This window comes from Adiantum capillus-veneris, chromosome 26, assembly GCF_014529385.1.
Source record: "Adiantum capillus-veneris isolate H3 chromosome 26, ASM1452938v2, whole genome shotgun sequence".
Classification (NCBI taxonomy): Eukaryota; Viridiplantae; Streptophyta; class Polypodiopsida; order Polypodiales; family Pteridaceae; genus Adiantum; species Adiantum capillus-veneris.
In genome coordinates, this window is record NC_140956.1 from 90,654,508 (window position 1) to 90,674,377 (window position 19,870).

Sequence of the window (19,870 nt, forward strand, 5' to 3'; positions counted from 1 at the left end):
TCACCAAAGCAAGAATCATCCACGAGGTCTTTCACTTGATCCAGGTTGCATAGGTACATCTAAATTGTAGAGGTAAGAGCCACACGCCTTAATCTGCAAGGATAAGCATGCATGATGCAAGTGGAAAGGGAGAAGCTATCGCCACGATGGAGAGAGAAGCCATTACTAGAGCAAGAATCATCCGTGAGGTTTTTCACCGAATCAGGTTGCATAGGTACATGTCTAAAGATAATGAAGCAATTCATCTCCAAAGCCTACATAATCAACTCAAATTTTGGATTTAGCATCTTATATTGATAAGCAATGAGTCTTCTTATGAAAAGCTACAAACTTTATAATCTTTGGAGAAATTTAATTTCGCAACTAGGGGTATTTTTGAATTTTGGAAAATTTGAAGGGCATTTTGGGAATTTATGACAAAATATTGGGGGTATTTCGGGAATTTTGAGAATTTCCACAAATTAGAGGGGTACTTTGGTAATTTTCCCTAGATACTATGAACAAAGCCAAAAAATACAACATCTCCTCAGGCACAAACCGTGCCCTGAGCCCCAACAAAGACTACATGTTCACTGGGCTTTTACAAGGAGCCCTAACCCATCCATACATTACCCATACCAACTAAAAAACATTAACTGTCGCAAAGAACCCAAACCAACCATGAGTGAGGGCAAAGATGCCACCTTGCATGGGATGCGTGTGCCACTCAACCCGGCTACTCCATACCTCAATCGACTGCTGCCATTTTCCACCTCATTTTATCTAAAGCGAATCTTGGGATGGCATCTAAGAAGATCCCAGCAACAACTACCGATATCTTGAATGGAAAATCAAGCATTAGGGAATGGGAAGAGCCGGCAGATTGTGACCGGCAACGGGCTAGAGCATGGCAGCAACCGGGAGAGCTCTCTCGTCTCGCTTGCTCAGAATCTTTCCGGGCTGGTGGTGGGTCAGGGCAAGAGGGTGGTGTGTGTGCAACAGGTTTAAAACCCATCTCCTACTTACGGTCCTCTTCCCTCCTCAAGCTTGTTAGTGCATGCAGGTATGCGCGTGTATGTGAGTGGTTAGTTTTCTCTCTCTTTCCCTCATGCGCTGAATTGAGTCCTCTCCACGCCCTTGCTGCCCACAGTCGGGTGGCCTTTGTTTATACGTTCAGCCTCTTCCATGATTTCTCCGTGAAGCCGATTAGATTAGCAGCAGGCGAGCTACTTTGCGTGCTGGCCAGAGATCTCTTCCGCGTCCAATATCCTTGCAAATCGGCAATTGCATTCCGCACAGAAACGGACCTTGACATCACACAGTGAATCGATTCTCCAAAGACTCCCGACACTCAGAACGCCATGGCCATGGCAATGGTAGCTCCCCTTTACACATGGCTCGTTGCAGCAGCATGTTCATACGGTGCCACTGCGGGCGATGAGAGGGGTGGGCCTGCTTCCCCTCTGGGACGGCGCGCCCGACGCAGGCTTCAAAGGATGGGTGGAGCAGGGTCAGCATTGGTTTGCAGCAATCAGGGCTACAGCAGTATGCTACCAGGAGTTGCATCTTTCTGTGGATCCAGCCTGCAGGGGCTTGGCTCTTGCCTCTCTTTTGAAGCTTGCCCTGAGTACTACAGCTCCAAACAGTCCCCTCTTTTTGGTGATGGCATTTTCGGGCTTGGATTTGGTACACGGCCCATGAGGGCTGCTCGTCGGCACCCCAAAGTAGCAGGTGCAGGTACCACTGTACCATTATTGATCTCCTTTGCATGCAATTGTTTCTAGGTGCCCTGGCTTGTGTGCATGCACATGCATCACCACTGGATGGTTGTTGATGCACAGTTTTGGTCGTTGCTTTGCACAGACACATTACACTTGTTGACATGCAGTGGAGTGCTGGTTTGTGAAACTTGTGTTCTTGATCGTCCTATAGGCAAAGCTTGGGCAATTGCAATTCAGCCTGTGAGGGAAAGAACAGAGAAGAAGAAGCTGAAGACTAAACCCAGGAGAGTTGTAGTGACAGGCATGGGAGTAGTGTCATCTCTAGGACATGATCCAGATAGTTTCTACAGCAACCTTCTGGCTGGCAGAAGTGGCATCAGTGAAATAGAAAGCTTTGACTGCAAAGAATTTCCAACTGTGAGTATTTTGCACGCCGCTGAAAATTACCAGCTACAAAATGTGGTCCTGCCTTAAGACTTTGCATTGGTGACATGATCTTGGCACTTGGTAGCGTCTAGTGCTTCTCCTTTTGCAGGCTATGCTTGTTAGAATTATCGTACTTAATGTGATACTCTTTGATCTTATGGCGATTTCAGAGAATAGCTGGGGAAATCAAGGCTTTTTCAACAGAAGGGTGGGTTGCTCCAAAACTCTCCAAGCGTATGGACAAGTTCATGCTTTATCTACTCACAGCTGGGAAAAAGGCTCTGGAAGATGGGGGCATTTCACCAGAAGTCATGAATGAACTGGACAAGACAAAATGTGGCATACTCATAGGTTCTGCACTTGGGGGAATGAAGGTTTCTCTTCTTTTCTGCACCAATCTTTGGTTGAGTCCTTGATTATGTGGTGCTTTTGATTGAGAGGTCTTATGATAAATGGCTCTCTTTGTATAAGCAGGTTTTCAATGATGCCATAGAGGCTTTGAGGGTTTCTTATCGCAAGATGAATCCCTTCTGTGTCCCATTTGCGACAACAAACATGGGTTCAGCTATGCTCGCCATGGACTTGGTAGCCTCTCGGCACTAACTTTAGTGTTGTACTTTAGACTGTTCTTTGTGAATTCATAATATATAGCTCATGGTATTCAGGGTTGGATGGGCCCAAATTATTCTATATCGACAGCCTGTGCAACAAGCAATTTCTGTATTTTGAGTGCAGCGAACCATATTCTTCGAGGGGAGGCTGTGAGTTTACTACTTTTTGGTTTATTGTCAAACACATGTGTATGCAGGGGAGAGGGGAATGTGCCTATTGCTATCGTTGACGTGGATGCTCCCTTGAATTTCAGGACGTGATGTTGTCTGGTGGTTCTGATTCAGCAATAATTCCAATTGGTCCGTTTTCTTTTTCTTCACTGACAGTATTTGTGCTGTTTTGCGCAAGTGGTCTTTTGCTCATGTTCAGTCATTTGGCATAATGGTGGTTGATGGAGGGTCATGGGCGCTTGTGTTTGTGGTGCTGGACAATCTAGTTGGATGTAGAAACTTGTGTTAGCTTTTCTCAATATGACGGGAAGGAGTCTTAAGAATACTGCAGATGTCTTACCATTTAGACCATGTAAAGCTGACAATTTGATTTCTATTTTCTGCAGGGCTGGGAGGATTTGTTGCTTGTAGGGCTTTGTCACAGAAAAATGATATTCCTGAGAAGGCTTCGCGGCCGTGGGATGTGGTAAATGATTTTCCAGTCTCTTCCTCAAGAATATTTCTGCTTGATAAAAAAAGCGTGGGGCTAATGTATCGTCTCTTACAGGATCGAGATGGATTTGTCATGGGTGAAGGTGCTGGAGTTCTGCTCTTGGAAGAGTTGGAACATGCCAAGGTATTTACTTGCATCAGTTTCACTACTTGGGCTTCTCTCTGTGTGCATCTTGTACCAGATTCTGAGAGGGATATGTATTCCTGCAGAGGAGAGGAGCAACCATACATGCCGAGTTTCTTGGTGGGAGCTTCACATGTGATGCTTATCACATGACAGAACCTCATCCTGAAGGCAAGTGAATGCTTTAAGAAGGTTTCTGTGTAGAAGTCAATGGTTCACTGACTTCCAAATTTTTTGTCCTTAGGTGCGGGGGTCATGCTTTGTATAGAGAAGGCATTGTCTCAAGCTGGAGTTCGAGTAGAGGATGTGAACTATGTAAATGCTCATGCGACTTCAACTCGGGCGGGTGATCTTCAAGAGTATAAAGCACTGATGAGGGTTTTTGGTAGAAACCCAGAGGTCTCAGCTGAACCGTGCCTTTCTAGCGGTAAATTTTTCAAATTTTTACTGTTAACGCTGATGGCGTTAGTCATTCTTTCAGCTCAAAGTGAACTCTACGAAGTCAATGATTGGCCATTTACTAGGGGCATCAGGTGCAGTCGAAGCTGTTGCAACTGTGCAGGTAATCCACCTCCTGTTGAAAACATGAATGCTGATTTTTTTTTTTGGGTTTTGGGGGGGGGGGGGGGTTTACTGTGACTCAAAATCGCTACTGGAAGTCTGTTGAAATCTTCTGTTGTTTGCTGCAAGTGGTAAGTTGCATCATTTTTATTATACAGCAGTTAAGAAAATTTTCCCCCAGGTTGTAACTGGGCCATGACTTTAGTGGAGCTCGTGTTTCGACATTTGCAAGGAGCTGTTGCTGTCGTGCTCAGTTGCTTTAAGCAATGTCTGAACTGCTGACAAACAAGTTTTTCCTTTGGTGCTCTATTACTTCAGTTTCTGGTAGCTGCAGGCTACAAAGGGTTACCTTTCCACTTGGCCCAGTCTTTCTATGGCTTGTAATAGGACATGTGGCCATTATTCTATGCAAACCGAAAAGGGCATTTGATTCTTGGTCTCTATTGTTGAGTGTTCAATTGCTAGGAGTGAAACACCTTTAAGATGGTAGTAGAGAGTGTGACTTTTGTCTTTACCTTGCACTTTTCGTTAAGGGTGATCTCTTGGATTCAACTAGGGATATTGTATATGTATGTGGCAGTGGAGGCGTTCTCAAGTGTCATAGGATCTTATCAAAGTCGAGGTGTCCACTTAATCGGAGGCCAGCCCGTATCTTCATCGCATCTTCCGCTATCTATTCTGACATGGTATCAAAGCCCTAGGCCCCTAGTGTCTTGACCGCCTTGGTTGCTTAGCGTAGACTGATCTAGTGCAATATTGAATGTAATTGAGAGAGAAGAAACTTGCTGATTTTTTCTGGAGGATTTAGGTCGTGGAGCATTGCAGGGTTGCTTCGGTTTACCGAGATGAAGGTATGTTGCGGTTTCTTTCCTTAAGGAGAGCAAGCATGCAGCTTTGGATCTGAAGGGGGAGATCTTTTTCCGGCTCTGTTCTTAGAGAGGGGTGTTTGGATAGTAGTGGGATCTTCTTCAACACTTGTGAAGCGGGTTCCTATGGCTGTGTTTCTTCGAGGAGGATTGGTTGTTTGCTGTATCTTTTGCCGTTGCACTTTTTTCTTGGAGTTGCGGATGGAGTAATCCCAAGGAGGACTTGATGCAAGTTGATGTGGAGTTCCAGCCTTGTCTTGCACAGGTCGATGTGGAGTTTCGGCCGCTCTTCAAAGAGGGGTAGCAAGGTGATGGTTCAGTTGCACTTTGTATCAGGTTGGGTTTTTTTTTGGATGACAGAGAGAGATTACTTTCCTCGTAGAAGCAGAGGAGGTACTTTGATTTTCTCTTTTCCATCCAAGGATGGAATTTTTAGTTCCGACTTCAGCTGACTCTTGTCCATACAATATGTAGCCAACCAAGTGCATGTGTGAAGGCTTTGGAGGTAGAGGGGGATTCTTATATCTGGAGTACCACTTGTATGATCAGTACTACTACTTGTATGATAGTTCAACTTTAGAGGATGAGATCTAGAGATGGAGCTTGTGGTGCAAGATGCCTAGCCGATTATGGAAACAATTGGAGGAGGTTTTGTTGGAGTGTGGACTACTCCCATGTAACGTGAGGGCACCAGGTGCCATCTGAAAATAATAGATTGGAAAATACTTTTTAGCACCTCAAACAACTGGAGGGAAAGGGAGAGGGAATGGGAGAGGGAGAGAGAGAGCCCTAGCAATGGCCCCCTTCTGTTGCTGCTGTAACAGGCTTGGACACTCCAAGCAAGAAATCAATAGCAACACACGAACAAAAACTTCATAATCACTGATCTTAAATAGAGAGAGAGAGAGAGAGAGAGAGAGAGAGAGAGAGAGAGAGAGAGAGAGAGAGAGAGACACGGCCCAGCGTAGTTCGGTGCCCAGAGAGAGAGAGAGAGAGAGTCGACACGGCCCAGCGTAGTTCGGTGCCCAGAGGTATTGGCCCCAGAGTCTGGCGCCCCTTTCGGTATTTATTTTTCATTAATCATTGCAAAGTACAACTCCCGAGGGACCTCTTCTTTTAGACTCTACGTCCAGATGCTCTGTAGAGTGAGGTCCCAGGGGCTCTTTTAAAGTTTACAAGGGATGCCAAAAGCAAAGCCCTAAAAGCATCTGGTGCCAAAAGTTGCCGCCCAAAACAGACAACGGATTTCGCGGAATTCCGTACAGCCTGCCACGTTAGCAATGCAATTCGTAGGCGTCCGTAAAGCAGCCATGTCAGCCAGCTTTTACGCAATGTTTTTATTGGCCTTGTGTCCTTATTGCCCTGTCGGCATTGTCCATAAGTTGGAACAACTTATAATTTGAAAAGTCTTTAATATATGTCGTCGGGTCATCAATTTGTGACAATTGCCTCTCGTAGGTTTCCCCTCGCGTCGTAGTCCTACCGCGGCCGCCATGCGTTTCTGCCTTATCGTAGTCCATCCCCTTTCTTCCGTTGCGGCCAGATCCCTTGAAACTCCCAGCTTTGTGTCACTAGCTACGTGCTTCTTCGCTGTTGCTACCCCTGCATAAACTTGTTAGAAACGAGGATTTTTTATTTATTAAAAAAAACCAATTAATACTTAAAACAAGAAGCCTAGAAAGATAAGTCAATGATCATAATTTTCTATTCTACAAAACTTCAAAATTTATATGACAAAATATCAGAACCTTCAACCTACGGTCTACAAGAAACCTGCTCGCTGTCAGGTATCTCCCTAGTGTGCAAAATGTGTTGGTAGGCACTACAGAGGTCTCGACCAAGCACCTCCAAGTACTCCAAGAAGAAACTCACATTCAAACCATCCTCCCCTAGGCAACTACCACTTGGGAGTGCCTTGAGGGCCTCCTGTAGCTCCTTAGTCTAGCGTAGGCACTCAAGCCTTTGCCTTTTCCTTTCAAATTGACCCTTAAAAAAAAAGGTTCTAAACGGAGTTTCTTCCGGTCCGAAACAGTGAGGAAACGGTGTTTCCATTTCGGACCTCTGAAACGCCCTTTCTTGTTACTATGACACAAGAGAATTACTTAAAATACTTCACAACTTTATCATACTTTAAAAATAGAGTCGACACGGCCCGACCTAGTTACGTGCCCAAAGGTATTGGCCCCAAAATGTGGCGTCCCTTTCGGTATTTATTTTTATATTAATGCTTGAGCAAAGTTACAACTCCCGCGGGTCCTCTCTGCTCAAAAGCTTGTTAGCTAATTGAGGGGAGAAGTGGTTTTGGGTTCTTATTTAAAGGCTCTTAGCCTCAAAATCAAAAGCAAGTACATGAAAAGCTGCAAACTCAAAAGCTCTTTGGCCCAAAAGCAACGAAAATCCGTACAGCTTGCCACGTGGCACATCACAAAACGCGGAGCTGTCTATACGACATGTCAAATCAGTCAGTCAGCTTGAAATCTGGGCTTTCGTACGGTTCTCCCACATTTGCGGGACTGCCACGTCATCAGTTTGTGACATACCCTCCTCTTGAAAGAATTGTAATGGCCCTCGATTACGTCTGCAAACATGATAGTCTATTCGAAGAATGAAGAGGAGCATAGGCGTCACTTGACCATTGTGTTCGAAGAGTTGCGCAGTCACAAGTTACTTGTCAATCCTAAGAAAAGTGAATTCTTCCTAGAAGAGATCCACTTTCTTGGCCACATAGTCTCAAAGGATGGTGTCAGAATGGATCCTGCAAAGGTTGAAGCTATTAAGACATGGCCAAACTTGAAGACTGTGCACGATGTCAGAAGCTTCTTGGGATTGCGTTCCTACTATAGAAGGTTTATAAAGAATTTTGCAGAGATAGCATCACCTCTTCACGCTTTGCAAAAGAAAGAGGTCACTTTCAAATGGACCCAAAAAGAGATTTCAGCTTTTAGTCTCTTAAAGGAAAAGTTGACTTTAGATTAAGTAATTGTTCTGCCAGATCTCAGGAAGTCATTTGTGGTCCAGTGTGACGTGTGTGGCAGTAGCATCGGAGCAGTGCTAATGCAAGATGGATGGGTAGTAGCTTATGAAAGCCGAATTTTGCAAGGGCCAGAGAAGACTATGCAAGTCTATGAGAAAGAGCTCTTGGCCGTGATTCATGTGCTTTCTAGTTGGAAGCACTACCTCCTAGGTGCTGATTTTGTTGTCCAAAGAGACCATCAGACCTTGTGATACTTCTTGACACAGTCAAAGTTGTCCGAAAAGCATATGCGATGGGCAAACATTCTTTCTTGTTCCACTTCCAGATTATGCATGTGGAAGGCAAGAAGAATGTTGTGGCTGATGCATTATCAAGGAAGCCACAAATTTCAGCTGTGTCTGGTATTCTTATTCAACGTACGGTAATCAATACACATGCGCCATGAGCCATCCTTTTTCTGCACTCAAAGCACTGGGGAGCAAAAGGGTAAAGAACTAGGCTGAATCAGCCCCTTTTCTAATAACTCCTCAACCTGGCCCATAATCTCTTTTTGCTGCGCTGCGCTAACCCTGTAGGGAGGTGTATTTGGTGCGCTACACCCTGGCACCAAATCTATCCAACGATCCTCAGGTCTCTCTGCGGCAATTGGGACGGTAATGAATTAGAAAAACAGTCACTAAACTCTCGCAAAAATGCTTACCTTTCTTTATCTAACACAAATAAATTTGATTGACAATTATCTGAGACATCACGTGCAAAAATCAAGTACATAGAAAGATGATTCTTTATTATAGAAGTGATAGCCGAAGCAGATACAATAGGGACAGACTCCCCTTTGAGCTTTACATCCAAAACATGAGTTTTGCCCCTATGATCGTCTTGCCAAAGGCATCCAGCACGCCATGTACTCTGAACATCCACGGAATTTCAAGTAGCGCATCACACCCTTCCAATGGCATGATATAAAATTATTCTGTGTCTACATATGATTGAATATGTAGACGCAGCTTTCCAATAATGGGAGTAACACACTCTGAGTGGCCAGGAGATGCCAACCCTGCCTCTGTTGTGTACCCCATCTCTTCAGCTCTGATGGCCAACTTCATAGCTAACTCTGGTGAGATAAAGTTTGCTTTGGCACCTGGATCAAAGAAGATGAGTGCTGTCTGATCTCTAACTTTACCCCATGCTCTGCATAACTCGCTGGCATCTGTACTGGGCCTGTCACCCACCATATCTGGCACTAAACTTGCCATGGGTTTAGGCTTCTTGCCTTTCTGGTCCTCTTTATCATCTGAGTTAGCTGGTCGTTTCCTTTGTGGACAATTGGTAGCAAAGTGACAAGACTGCTCGCATATAAAGCATTTGTTTTCAGCCATTAAGACGTTCTTTTCCTGGAGCGACTTACGCACAAAAGACTTCCTTTTCTGTTTCTTTCCTTGTGCTCCATAAGTCCCGGCTGAATCCTTATCTTTGGTGGCCTTTTTTGACCCCTGAGACGCTTCAAGAGCCCTTTTCACAAAGGGCTTCTTCGTTGAATTTTTCTTTTGCTGCCCTCCTTTCTCGTTGCTCAGAAACCCAATGCCCTCTCCTATCAACAAGGCAAGACCAATGTTAGCAACTTCCATGAGATGGGTGAGGGTAGCCACTCTGTTCTTGGTATAGTAGTCTCGAAGCCCTTTAGGCAGCCCACAACAATACTTCTCTATCTGCTCTATCAATGGCACAAATCTAAAGGAGGTCACTGAGAGTAACGCTTTACAAAACCTCCGATTGTACTCGAGCAAGCTCTTGCATGTAGCCGAAACAAGCTCGTGCCAATCTGTCATGACGTCGGCTTCAAATTCATTTGACAGCCAAGCAGATGCAAACATTTGTTTGAAGTAGACCCAAGTGGCGGGTGCCTGTCCTTGCATTAACAATGTCGTCCACCATGTAAGCGCATTGTCCTTCAAGAAAGTGGCAGCTTTCTTGACCTTAGAGGCCTCTGTAAAATTCCCTTGTGCATAAGCTTTATCAAACTGCTGGAGGAAAGTGAGAGTCTTTGCCTTATCCTTGAAGCCGCTGAAAGAGGTAAACTTTACAGTTGCACCACCTTCTTTGTAAGCTTTCGGCTTTTCCAGTGTCCCCAAATTGTTATAGGGAATTGTCTGCAACATGGGCACTGTAGTAGGCATCATCGGCACATCTTGGACATTAACATTTTGCGCCAGAGATGCCATATCTGGCTGCTGTCCAGAAAAACCAGCCATGCCAAAATGAGCCTGTGGTACCCCAAACTGGCCCTGGTTGCTTTGAAAACCTTGCTGCATGCCGATGGTACCATACATGGGGTTTGGCATCATGCTTTGCATACCCCCAAACACTGTTCTTGGAATGTACGACTGATTTCCAGGCGCATAACCAACCATACTCTGGAACACAGATCCACCCTCGAAATACCCAGGATGTAACGTGGGTGGTGGAAAAACTGGGTGCATTGCCTTGGTATCCAGTTCCTTGTCCATTCAAGATAGCATGCGGGCTCTGAAAGGTGGTGGGCTGAACTGGCATAACCCGTGGAATAGGCGTCCTAATCACCTGTTCAAGGACGGGAGGAACTTGTTTTGGAACCCCTGACTCCGCAACATGCGAGTGGTCCCTATCCTGTTGAGACGCATGAAGTACTTGGGCTTCAACCTCAACAAGCTCTGTTCGTGGTGTAGGTTGCCTATTTTGATGTGGCACTGGTGGGTATTGCAAGAACTCCATAAACCTTAGGTTCTGCACCAATTGCTAAAACACATTCACTGCGGCAACTAAATGAGTCATGAACGCATCATCCTCAAGTTGCCCAGTCATAAAGCCCTGCCTTGTACTGGTGGAGGGACATTCACATCAATAGGAGGTACAGACTGACGTGGCCGTGAGCTCTCGCCAATCTCGAACACCATAGGAACTTCTTGTCTGTCCTTCGAAGAGGAACCCTCTTCCATAATGCCCTTCCCTTTGTCGGCCATAGTGTAATCCCGCGTTCCTGTACTCTGTGTCTTTACCCAAAACAATCGAGGCTCACTTCTTAAGGAAAGAGTGATTGATGTCCCGGCAACAGAACCTTGAAATCGGCCGATGGGGCGGTAGGCTTTGGCTTTCACCCGAAATTCTTTACTTTAGACACACAAAGAGCACTTTACAAAGGTAACCTGCAACGGGAATTAGCACTTAAGCACACACACGGCTCGGAAGCTAGAATGCCCCGAGTAGACGCCGACAACCTGTAGGCCCCAAAATTGGTGCCCCTTTCGGTATTTCTTTATTCTTTAAGAGGGTATTTACAAAGAAGAGTCTTGGGAATTCTTTGCTTGTATCCAGCTAGATACCGGCAAAATTTCGGCAACATAACAGCCCCAAAACTTGCTCAAAACCAATTCCCTTGTTGGAACTCGCTTCCACTGACATAAACCCTCTGATTCCTACCCAAAAACAACAAAATCAACACGTTGTATTTATTGGTTTTTGCCCTATTTTCAGCCCTAAACAGTCCCCGAATTGTCCTCTAGCAGTGGGGCACTATTCCCAAGGGTTTTGGCGTTGGCTGAAAAACAGTCAAAATACAACGCATAACCAGCGCTTAAATCGCACCTGTATGGTGAGGTTAAATCACCCTCACCTGTGCCTGCTTTTGGAGCAGCAGTCAGCTACTCCTGTTTATGTAACCACACAACTGTACATGAGTCAAATGAAGAGCCCTCTTGTGGGGCATCACATTACTGCACGCAGGGAAGAGAGAGCAGTGTGGGGTGTGTAGGACATGACTTCTTGAACCACACTGTACATGAGAGGGAAAGCTTGCAGTCAATAGCTCTTAACTTGTGGCAAGCTGCAAATGAAGCCCTCTCTAGTAGAAATTGAGCGCTACCTTCTTTTGCATGAGGAAAGTCCACCAAAGAGTGCCACTTGGCACATTTACAGGCCATTTCCCGTTTCGTGCTTGTTGCTTAAAAATCTCCCGATTGGTTGTCCAGTGGACTTTGCAACAGAGTTCTAAAATGTTCCCCTTGTCATTCCGGAGGTAATGACGCGAACAGATTTCATGGCCAAAAATAACAGTTCCCTAATTTTCAGGAGATGCTTTCGTTGGGCTTCCATTGGTCTTTTGACCATCTATCCCCATTGGGACCTCATCCAAAAATGCAATGTGGCCCATCTGTCAGATACTTTCCTTTGGTGACCCCACCTTGGCTTTATGCCTTTATTGAGTTCACTTCCTAGTATCCACCAACTTGCTAAGTGCGGCGGAGGGACCTACATGATCTTGAACTGAGCCTAGACATCCTCGTACTATACAAATTCCAGTGCCGACCAACTTCCCGTCTGCGGATGAAACTACCGTTCACATTGGCTATACAATGTCTGACCATTTGCAACTTCAAAAAGAGGGTCTCAAAAATAAAACAAAAATCATTGGAAAGAAACCAACAACTAAGGTTAGCAGTTGCCTGTCCTCGTGACATAGTTAACAGTTGCCACGTCCTCGTGACATTGACACGCTAGCAGTTTGTCACGTCCCCCTTCTTGAAAGAAAGAGTGATCGTCCTCGATGTGTCTCCCCCTGTGTGAGAGAGAAAGAGAGAACGGTGTGTTCTGTTGCACGGTTGTAAACATGAAAAATTTGGTGTGGCGTGCTATCAGTTGGGTTAGTTTTGAGGTTGGGTTAGTTTTGAAGGTGAACTCTTGTGGATTGGGATGCAGTGATGATCCTCGGCTATAGAGGTTGATTGTTTGCGTGACAAGTGTGTTTCCCTTTCCCCCTATCCACCTTGTGGTGTCCCCACTAAGGATCGAATTCAAGAACAACCAACGGTTTTGTGGCTGCAAAGAGATGGTGTGATTCCTGTGCCGAGAATGTTGTGTCGTAGGTGAAGATAGTTTTGGATCGAGCAAGATAAGTGCTGCCAAATCAAGGTATAGTTGTTTGTAAAACAACTCGAGTTAGTTCAAAAATTTCGGAGGGTCATTCAAAGGGACGATCAATTTTCTCATTCTAGATCAGAGCTCTTGCTATTCCAGTGTTGCAAAATTAGCCCTCACACCCAGACTGCGCTGATCTTGTATGGGTGTTTCGGTGCCTTGTCGGCGGCCTTGTTAAGCTTGCCTTTGCCTCTATCCTCTAGCGAGCGCTTGCATTTGCCTTTGGCTTTACAATCTTGAGACAAACAAATCGACGACTTCCTCAAGTACTTCAGTTGAGCATAGGCTGCTAACTTAGTGTTGGCCGATCCACTTTCCATAGCCGATAGTTGGTGTTGGACATTTGTGGCCGATGGAGTCCATCGTGGGAATGACCCCAGAGGAACTTTAAAAAAGACTCTCCAAAGGAGGCTCATGTCAAAAACTCCGTTGACGGCCTTTCTCAACAAGCCTTTCCAAAAAGAACCTTTTAACTCCCTTTGCTAGCTGTCGCATGCGTTTCAAAATGCTACCAAGAGCTTGCAACTCTCTGCTTGCTAAGAAATGCAAGCCATCGCTTTCATGCCTTGCGTCTTGTCACACTCCCCAAGACCTTTTAGCGTTTCAAAACGCTGGATCTCTGTGCTCTATCGACAATGTTTCAAAACGCTTTGAAAAACCCTACAATGGAGGGTTCACTTGCCGACGTCTTAGAACGCTCCGCTAAAGAGAAGCCGAAATGCCCCTATTGCCTGCTAGCGTTTCAGAATGCCTACGATTCCACTGTTACTCCTCCTCTTGCTATAGCGTATTTAAAGCGCTGCAATAGAGACAATTCGCCAATTTTCACCTTGCCTTTTAGAATGCAATCGCGCACAGCTTTAGGTGCTTCGTTTTGCTTGCGTTTTTGAACGCCGGTACACACAATGTTCCTCTCCACACGAGTCTTCCTCTTCTTTACCACGTGCTAGTTCTCCCCCTTGAGATCAAAGAGCCAAGAGCTGTGATACCATGTCAAAGTCGAGGATGCGAGAGCGAAAAGCAATGGGGAGAATACGAGAGCTGAACCAACCAACCTTGGCAATGAATTGATGATACAATGGGGCAAGGTGGTGCTTATATGCTCACCTTAGCAAATTGTCCTATCCTGACTTTGACAAATAAGTAAAATGTCACGTGCACATGGCTCTATGTGCCACGTGGACATGCTTCATCGACTTCTAGAGCCAATTTTCCAGTTTTGGAACCCTCTTGCATAAATGGTATGTCCACGGGTGTTGTGACACTACGGTGGGCATTTGGTATGACGAGCATGTAGGTCTTAGTTAGAGGAACGTGTCGGTCTAGTTAGTTTATTAAATGGCTCACCGAGCAGTGAATTGTTGCCCGTATGCGCTCATTTGCACATTTTTACCGACCTAACCTAAATTTTTCGACCTAGAGCAGCTAAGCCAGCGTTTTGGCATAAGTGGAGGAAGCGCTAGAGGCGCAGTAGATCAGCCTCAGCATTTTGCAGTGGAACCAGTTAGCGTTTTTGCAGCAACCCATCAGCCGAGTGTTTCCATAGCAAATCAGCCAGCAAATTCCATTTGCAGCAGATCAGCCAACGTTTTCAGTTTTCAGCCCCGTTCCATCACCGAAAATTGGTGAGATCTGTGAAGCGCGAGTATTCCAGATGCGGTCCGGGCCTTCGGCAGCCCATTGAGCCTCTTTCCGGTCATTCCCTCGCCGCATCGAGTGCTTTCATTGCTGTACATCATCGGCATCATCGAGATTTGTGTTTTCAGCCCTGGTTTACGCGATACATCTGCTGCAATTTACGAGCCAGATCTGTGTTTTTGCAGCCAGCTTCCAGCCCTTCATTCCTCTCGCATCCGGAGTGCAAATCAGCCCCAGATCTACCTTGGTGGCCATCGGCAATCCCACATCGAGAAGGATCCAAAGGTGCATCAAATCAGCCCTAGAGGTGCTTCATCTTAAAGAGTTATGCATGTGACATTCTCCATTGGAGTCAGTAGAGTTTGCACTCGAGGTATTGCATGTGTAGATTCCATTTACGCAATGAAAAGCAAATACCACATTGGCAACGGTGTGGGGGGCCCTTGAGAGGATCATCGGGTGTCATTCCTCTCTCTCTCTCTCTCTCTCTCTCTCTCTCTCTACCGCTCTCTGTCATTCCCTCTCTCAGGAAAATAAAAGGAACCATCATTCAAGCTAAAAGGAATCACTAACGCAAGGAAAAGAAGTAAAGGATTTTTGGAAGTGTAAAACCTAGGTCTTCACCATTTCACTTCCGTTGCACCTAACCTAAAATAAATACCTAAAGCCAAAATAAATATTGGGATCATTTCAAGGTTGTCCTCGTACGGGACGATTCGTACGTACCGCACCATACCGTACAACTCGTACGTTCAGTACATGACTGTTCGTTTTTTTTTTTTTTTGGGTGGGGTGGGATCATTTCGCAATTTCGACTGCATTTGACCAAGAGCCCAATGGCTGCATTGGCTCAAAGAACCATGCCCAATGTGCGGCGAGGCTCTAGTAGCGGATCTACTATGGCCGCCACCACTTTGGAGATCATGATTCTTCTTTTTTTGGACTTTTCCCGTTTCCAATGTCCATGGAAAAATCTTTCATGTTCTAACTTGTAAGACTTAAGTTGCAAGTACTTAGTACTAAGTACTAAGGTCTATGTCATGACTCATATGATCTATCATGTTCTAACTTCTGAGTTTGAAAACTTCTTGGTTTAGTCTCTCTTGTAGTGTGTAAGACGTATGAATTTTTTTTTGCTCGTACGTTACGTCAACGTACGCCTAAATTTTTTTATTTCGATTAGTACCGCACGTCTTCGTACGTGTACCCGTCATACGTGACTGTACGTGTCAACCCTGGATCACTTTGGGCTTTTCACTAGAGATGCTGTAACTTCAACATTCATCTCCTTAACATTGTTTTACACAATCTTAGAAATTGCTATAGCGAATCTCGCAAGATATGCCATCACCAAGGTTTGGAAGCACATCTGCAAAAGTCGAGATATAGGCACCAACAGGAATCGAGCTTGGCAGGGCACGCTCAGAATGCGTCGCCCACCTACACCACTTCGCTCAGCGAGATGAAGTGACCACCGCTGGAGACCTTATACATAAAAAAATAACTGCGTCTGGCCTTCTGGACTTGACATCTGCTCCCTCACTATTCTTGGCCTTGCCCATGCTGCCTGATCTAAGTTGCCCCGTGCTCCTGCCTGTAGTTTGCCCCGTCTTCTGCTCGTGCTCGCCTCCACGGCCACTAGGCGAACTGAGAATGCGCTTCTATTTCCCTTTTACTTAATTAAATGAAGCATCTATCAGAGATTCGTATTAATGGACATTTTTTAAAATCGTTTAGCACATACTGGTGGAATTTTCCCAAAGGTCCAATTCATGTCTTTTGAAGGCCGGTTGGATGTGGACTCTTCTTATTCGTTGTCGTATGCTCTGATACCCCCTTACGCTCAATTGGCTAACATAAAAATCTGCTTCATGTGTAGGAATCTTTTCTGATACTGTTGTCTCCCCTGTTCCTGTTTAGAGGATATAAGAAGAAGAAAGGGAGCCTTTGTTCTCTTTCTTTTATTGGATTGGTCTTAGAGTTGGGGTGTATCTGATCTGACAGAACTGGTTCTAGTCTAGAAGATTGGATGTGACAAAGCACGTCTTGTTTTGACAATCCCTTTGACAAGTGTTAGTTGAATACTTTCTTGGCTTTTTAATGCTGTTGAATGCTTCATTCGAAAAGTCACAGCATTTGTATTTCAGGATTAGAAATTAACTTAAAGCAAGTCTGTCTTTGGCTTTAAATAATTGAAGATTTCAAGGTTATGAGCTTCAATTGAAAGGTGCGATTTTATAGTTTCAAGAGGGAAGGGGGAATGAAAAAACACGCACCGGCTATGTTATTTGCTTTGATGTACCAGATGACATTACGAAATAGAAAAAATCCCAAAAAAGAAGATAAAAAACATGCTTTGTCTTAAATAGGATTTAAGAGGAAAAGAGAACGTATTTTTTAATGTCGTGTTTTGTTTACTGTCAGGCAATCAGAACCGGATGGGTTCATCCAACCATCAATGTGGATAATCCAGAAAAAGAAATCGTAAGTTGGATTCTTTGCAAGGCCCCCCCCCCCCCCCCCCAAACAAAAAAAAAAAGAAAAAAAAGAAGGGAATATCTCATCCTGTGGATATATCCTTAGTCTTTAGGAATCTAGCTTATTAGTGATTTTTTTTAATGGTTCCCTTAGCTGATTTGTGTTGTCTGTGCATTGCTCAGAACATGGACGTCGTGGTTGGAGGTCAAAAGGAGCGATTGGACATAAAAGTGGCCCTATCAAATTCTTTTGGGTTTGGGGGCCACAATTCTTCCATATTGTTCGCACCATACGTAGAGTCTAATGACAACTAGCTGTTCGTGCCAACAGCGTGCTTGCTGATTGTTGATTTGCAGCTGGAGGGCTGCACAATGTATGAGAGAAATTTATAAAAGAAAACATATGCTTTCCAGTGTTTAAGAAGGTGCACATAGCTACTAATGCTTTCAGGTGTAAATAGTGTTGACAGTTTGTTTTTTTGTTTGTTGTGTGCCACCATATTCAGATGCGGAGCTTGCATTGCCATAGTCCATTGATGGGTTTTAGTTGCAATACATCTGTGTGGACAAACTTTTGTTCGGTACAGAAAACGAGCACCAAAGTGGCCATGGGATGATCATTGTTGTTGCAGACATGGTGCACCTTCTAGTAGATTAGAGTAGAGCCATATTAGACTGTTTTTTGGGGGGACGGGGATGCAATTTGCAAGTTAAGTAAACTTCAAATGTTGAAAATTGCATTGGTTTTGTCATGAAATGATGAATTAGATGATATCAAGGTTGACTGTTGTTAAATTCACTTTTTGATGCTTTCTTGAGGCATCAGAGATAAGTCAGGCCCAGTGGTGGTATATTTTTCAGCAAATTATACAAGGACTTGGAAGCAAGATTCTAACAACGTTCCAGAATTTTGGATTTTTGCCAGCGCCTTTGGGGGGTCATAGATGTTTCCTGCCAGAGCATGTCTTCATTGGAACAGCTACTTGAAGTGCTCGATTAATCGACTTTGAAAGTTGTTGATGGGTACAAAATTTGTGTGGGATGGAGCATATGAAGATTCATAGGCTTTCGAAAGAATGGCGACGAGTTCAATGAATAAAATAAGGTGTAGGATTGTTCAATGAAGAAATATCCACATGCCATGGTACCAATGGAGCTAGGGGCAATAAAAAAAGAGCATTTTTTTTTGCACAAACTCCTACACAATTATTACCTAAGGATGAGCGGGCCTTTGAATCATAATCATAGCCCTAAATGATAATGATGTTCACCTCATTGAGAGATGCACCCTTTGCACAAAATTTATGGAAAGCCTTGGAAAAAGTTTGTTGCTAAGGTTAAGCCCCGCAAAAGCGGACTCAAAATTGGGGATTTATGAAATTACAATGGAGAAAGATGAGGATCTTGGCGATGTGATCGATAGACTCGAGCATTATTACTCAATTAATCTACCTTCAATGCCAAGTAGAGGAAGAAGACAAAGTAGTACTCTTTCTAAAAGCATTGCCATATAGCTTTTCTAACATTGTTGTAAAAGAACAAAGAGAGAATAGAAAGTTAGGACATTCAAAGATGGAGGGAGCAAGCATATGCCACTACATTAAAAGTGGCCTCTACATTGAAAGCGGCATCTAGTTGTTCCGATGTAATCTCGCCATCATTTAGCCACCATCTCATCATTTGAACAATTGGAATCAAGGAAAATAATTCAAGAGTATATACAATCAATAAACAAGAGAAATGATTAATGTAGAGTCTTATATGTTGTGGCTAATGGGACCCTAAATGCAAAGGCAAATTCCTTACATACCACGGCATACCACTCGCTCCTTTCGATGCGAGTTGAACCATGAAAGGTAGCAGCTTTTAGAATTAATCCAAGAACGTGCGTGATGCTTGGCGAACCAAAAAATCTGAGTAGAATCTATAAAGTGACTTTAATCAACGTTTAGGCTATAGCTCATCCTAATAATCAAGGTAATATCTTGTCAATATAAGTCCACTCGCTCTATGTGCACCTTTCAATGTTTCCTTTATGCTATGCATGTCACTATCATTGCCATTGTTAGGTCTTACATGGTTTAAATTTCCTTTTGTAGTGTGAAGGAGATGGTTTCCATATAACTTTATCACTCAATGGTGGGCATCCATACGTTTTGGTGTTTTAATTGATTTCTTGAATGCTTTTTGTGTTTTTAAAATGGCATCTTTCTTAGCAAACACTATTTGGAGTTCTCCACCCTATTTGTGGGTCTCTTATTTTATATCTTGTAATGTTTGTCCCATCCAATGTATTGTTGCTTTTTGTATTTATAAAGGGGAATCTTTCTTAGCAAACACTATTTGGAGTTCTCCACCCTATTTGTTGGTCTCTTATTTTACATCTTGTAATGTTTGTCCCATCCAATGTATTGTATTTCTTGAACGCTTTTTGTATTTATAACGGGGAATCTTTCTTAGCAAACACTATTTAGAGTTCTCCACCCTATTTGTGGGTCTCTTATTTCACATATTGTAATGTTTGTCCCATCCAATGTTCGAGAAAAAGTAATTATTTTTCCAAACATACCAAATTCCTTTCTTTGATTTATCAAGAGGAAATTTTAGGTAAATTTTTTAGGTTTATATGCCATTTTTCTCATTTTGGGTTTGGGGTGGGGTTGGGGGGGCAAGGGGAGACACATTTTTCCCTAACATTAGTCCCATCCATTGATGATTTGATATATTGACTTGATTTTATATGGCCAAGTGAGCTTCTGAGCAATATCTACAGGAAATGGTTATGAGAGGGGGCATTTGGGGGGCTTCCCACTTTGCTTTTGTTATGCTCTGGATGCCTGAGCCCGAGTTCTGTCCAAGTGATGAGATTATGGATTTCTG

The 19,870-nt window shown here is 44.0% G+C and overlaps 1 protein-coding gene across 4 annotated transcripts; it reads left to right on the forward strand.

Annotated features, from left to right (window-relative positions):
- The first annotated feature begins 960 nt into the window (after positions 1-960).
- On the forward strand, positions 961-17,414 carry FAB1 (fatty acid biosynthesis 1). Of its 4 annotated transcripts, none has more exons than XM_086501955.1 (13): positions 961-1,716; positions 1,843-2,117; positions 2,297-2,500; positions 2,601-2,711; positions 2,792-2,887; positions 2,992-3,037; positions 3,295-3,374; positions 3,456-3,524; positions 3,611-3,695; positions 3,769-3,923; positions 4,006-4,086; positions 16,938-16,997; positions 17,174-17,414. In XM_086501955.1, the coding sequence occupies exons 1-13, from the start codon at positions 1,341-1,343 to the stop codon at positions 17,303-17,305; spliced, it is 1,770 nt and encodes a 589-aa protein (XP_086358081.1). In that variant the 5' UTR covers positions 961-1,340; the 3' UTR covers positions 17,306-17,414. The 4 variants fall into 4 exon arrangements, with proteins under 4 accessions (XP_086358081.1, XP_086358082.1, XP_086358084.1 ...); XM_086501956.1 differs by having other exon boundaries at positions 961-1,710; XM_086501958.1 differs by having other exon boundaries at positions 963-1,710; positions 1,912-2,117.
- The last annotated feature ends 2,456 nt before the right edge of the window (positions 17,415-19,870 follow it).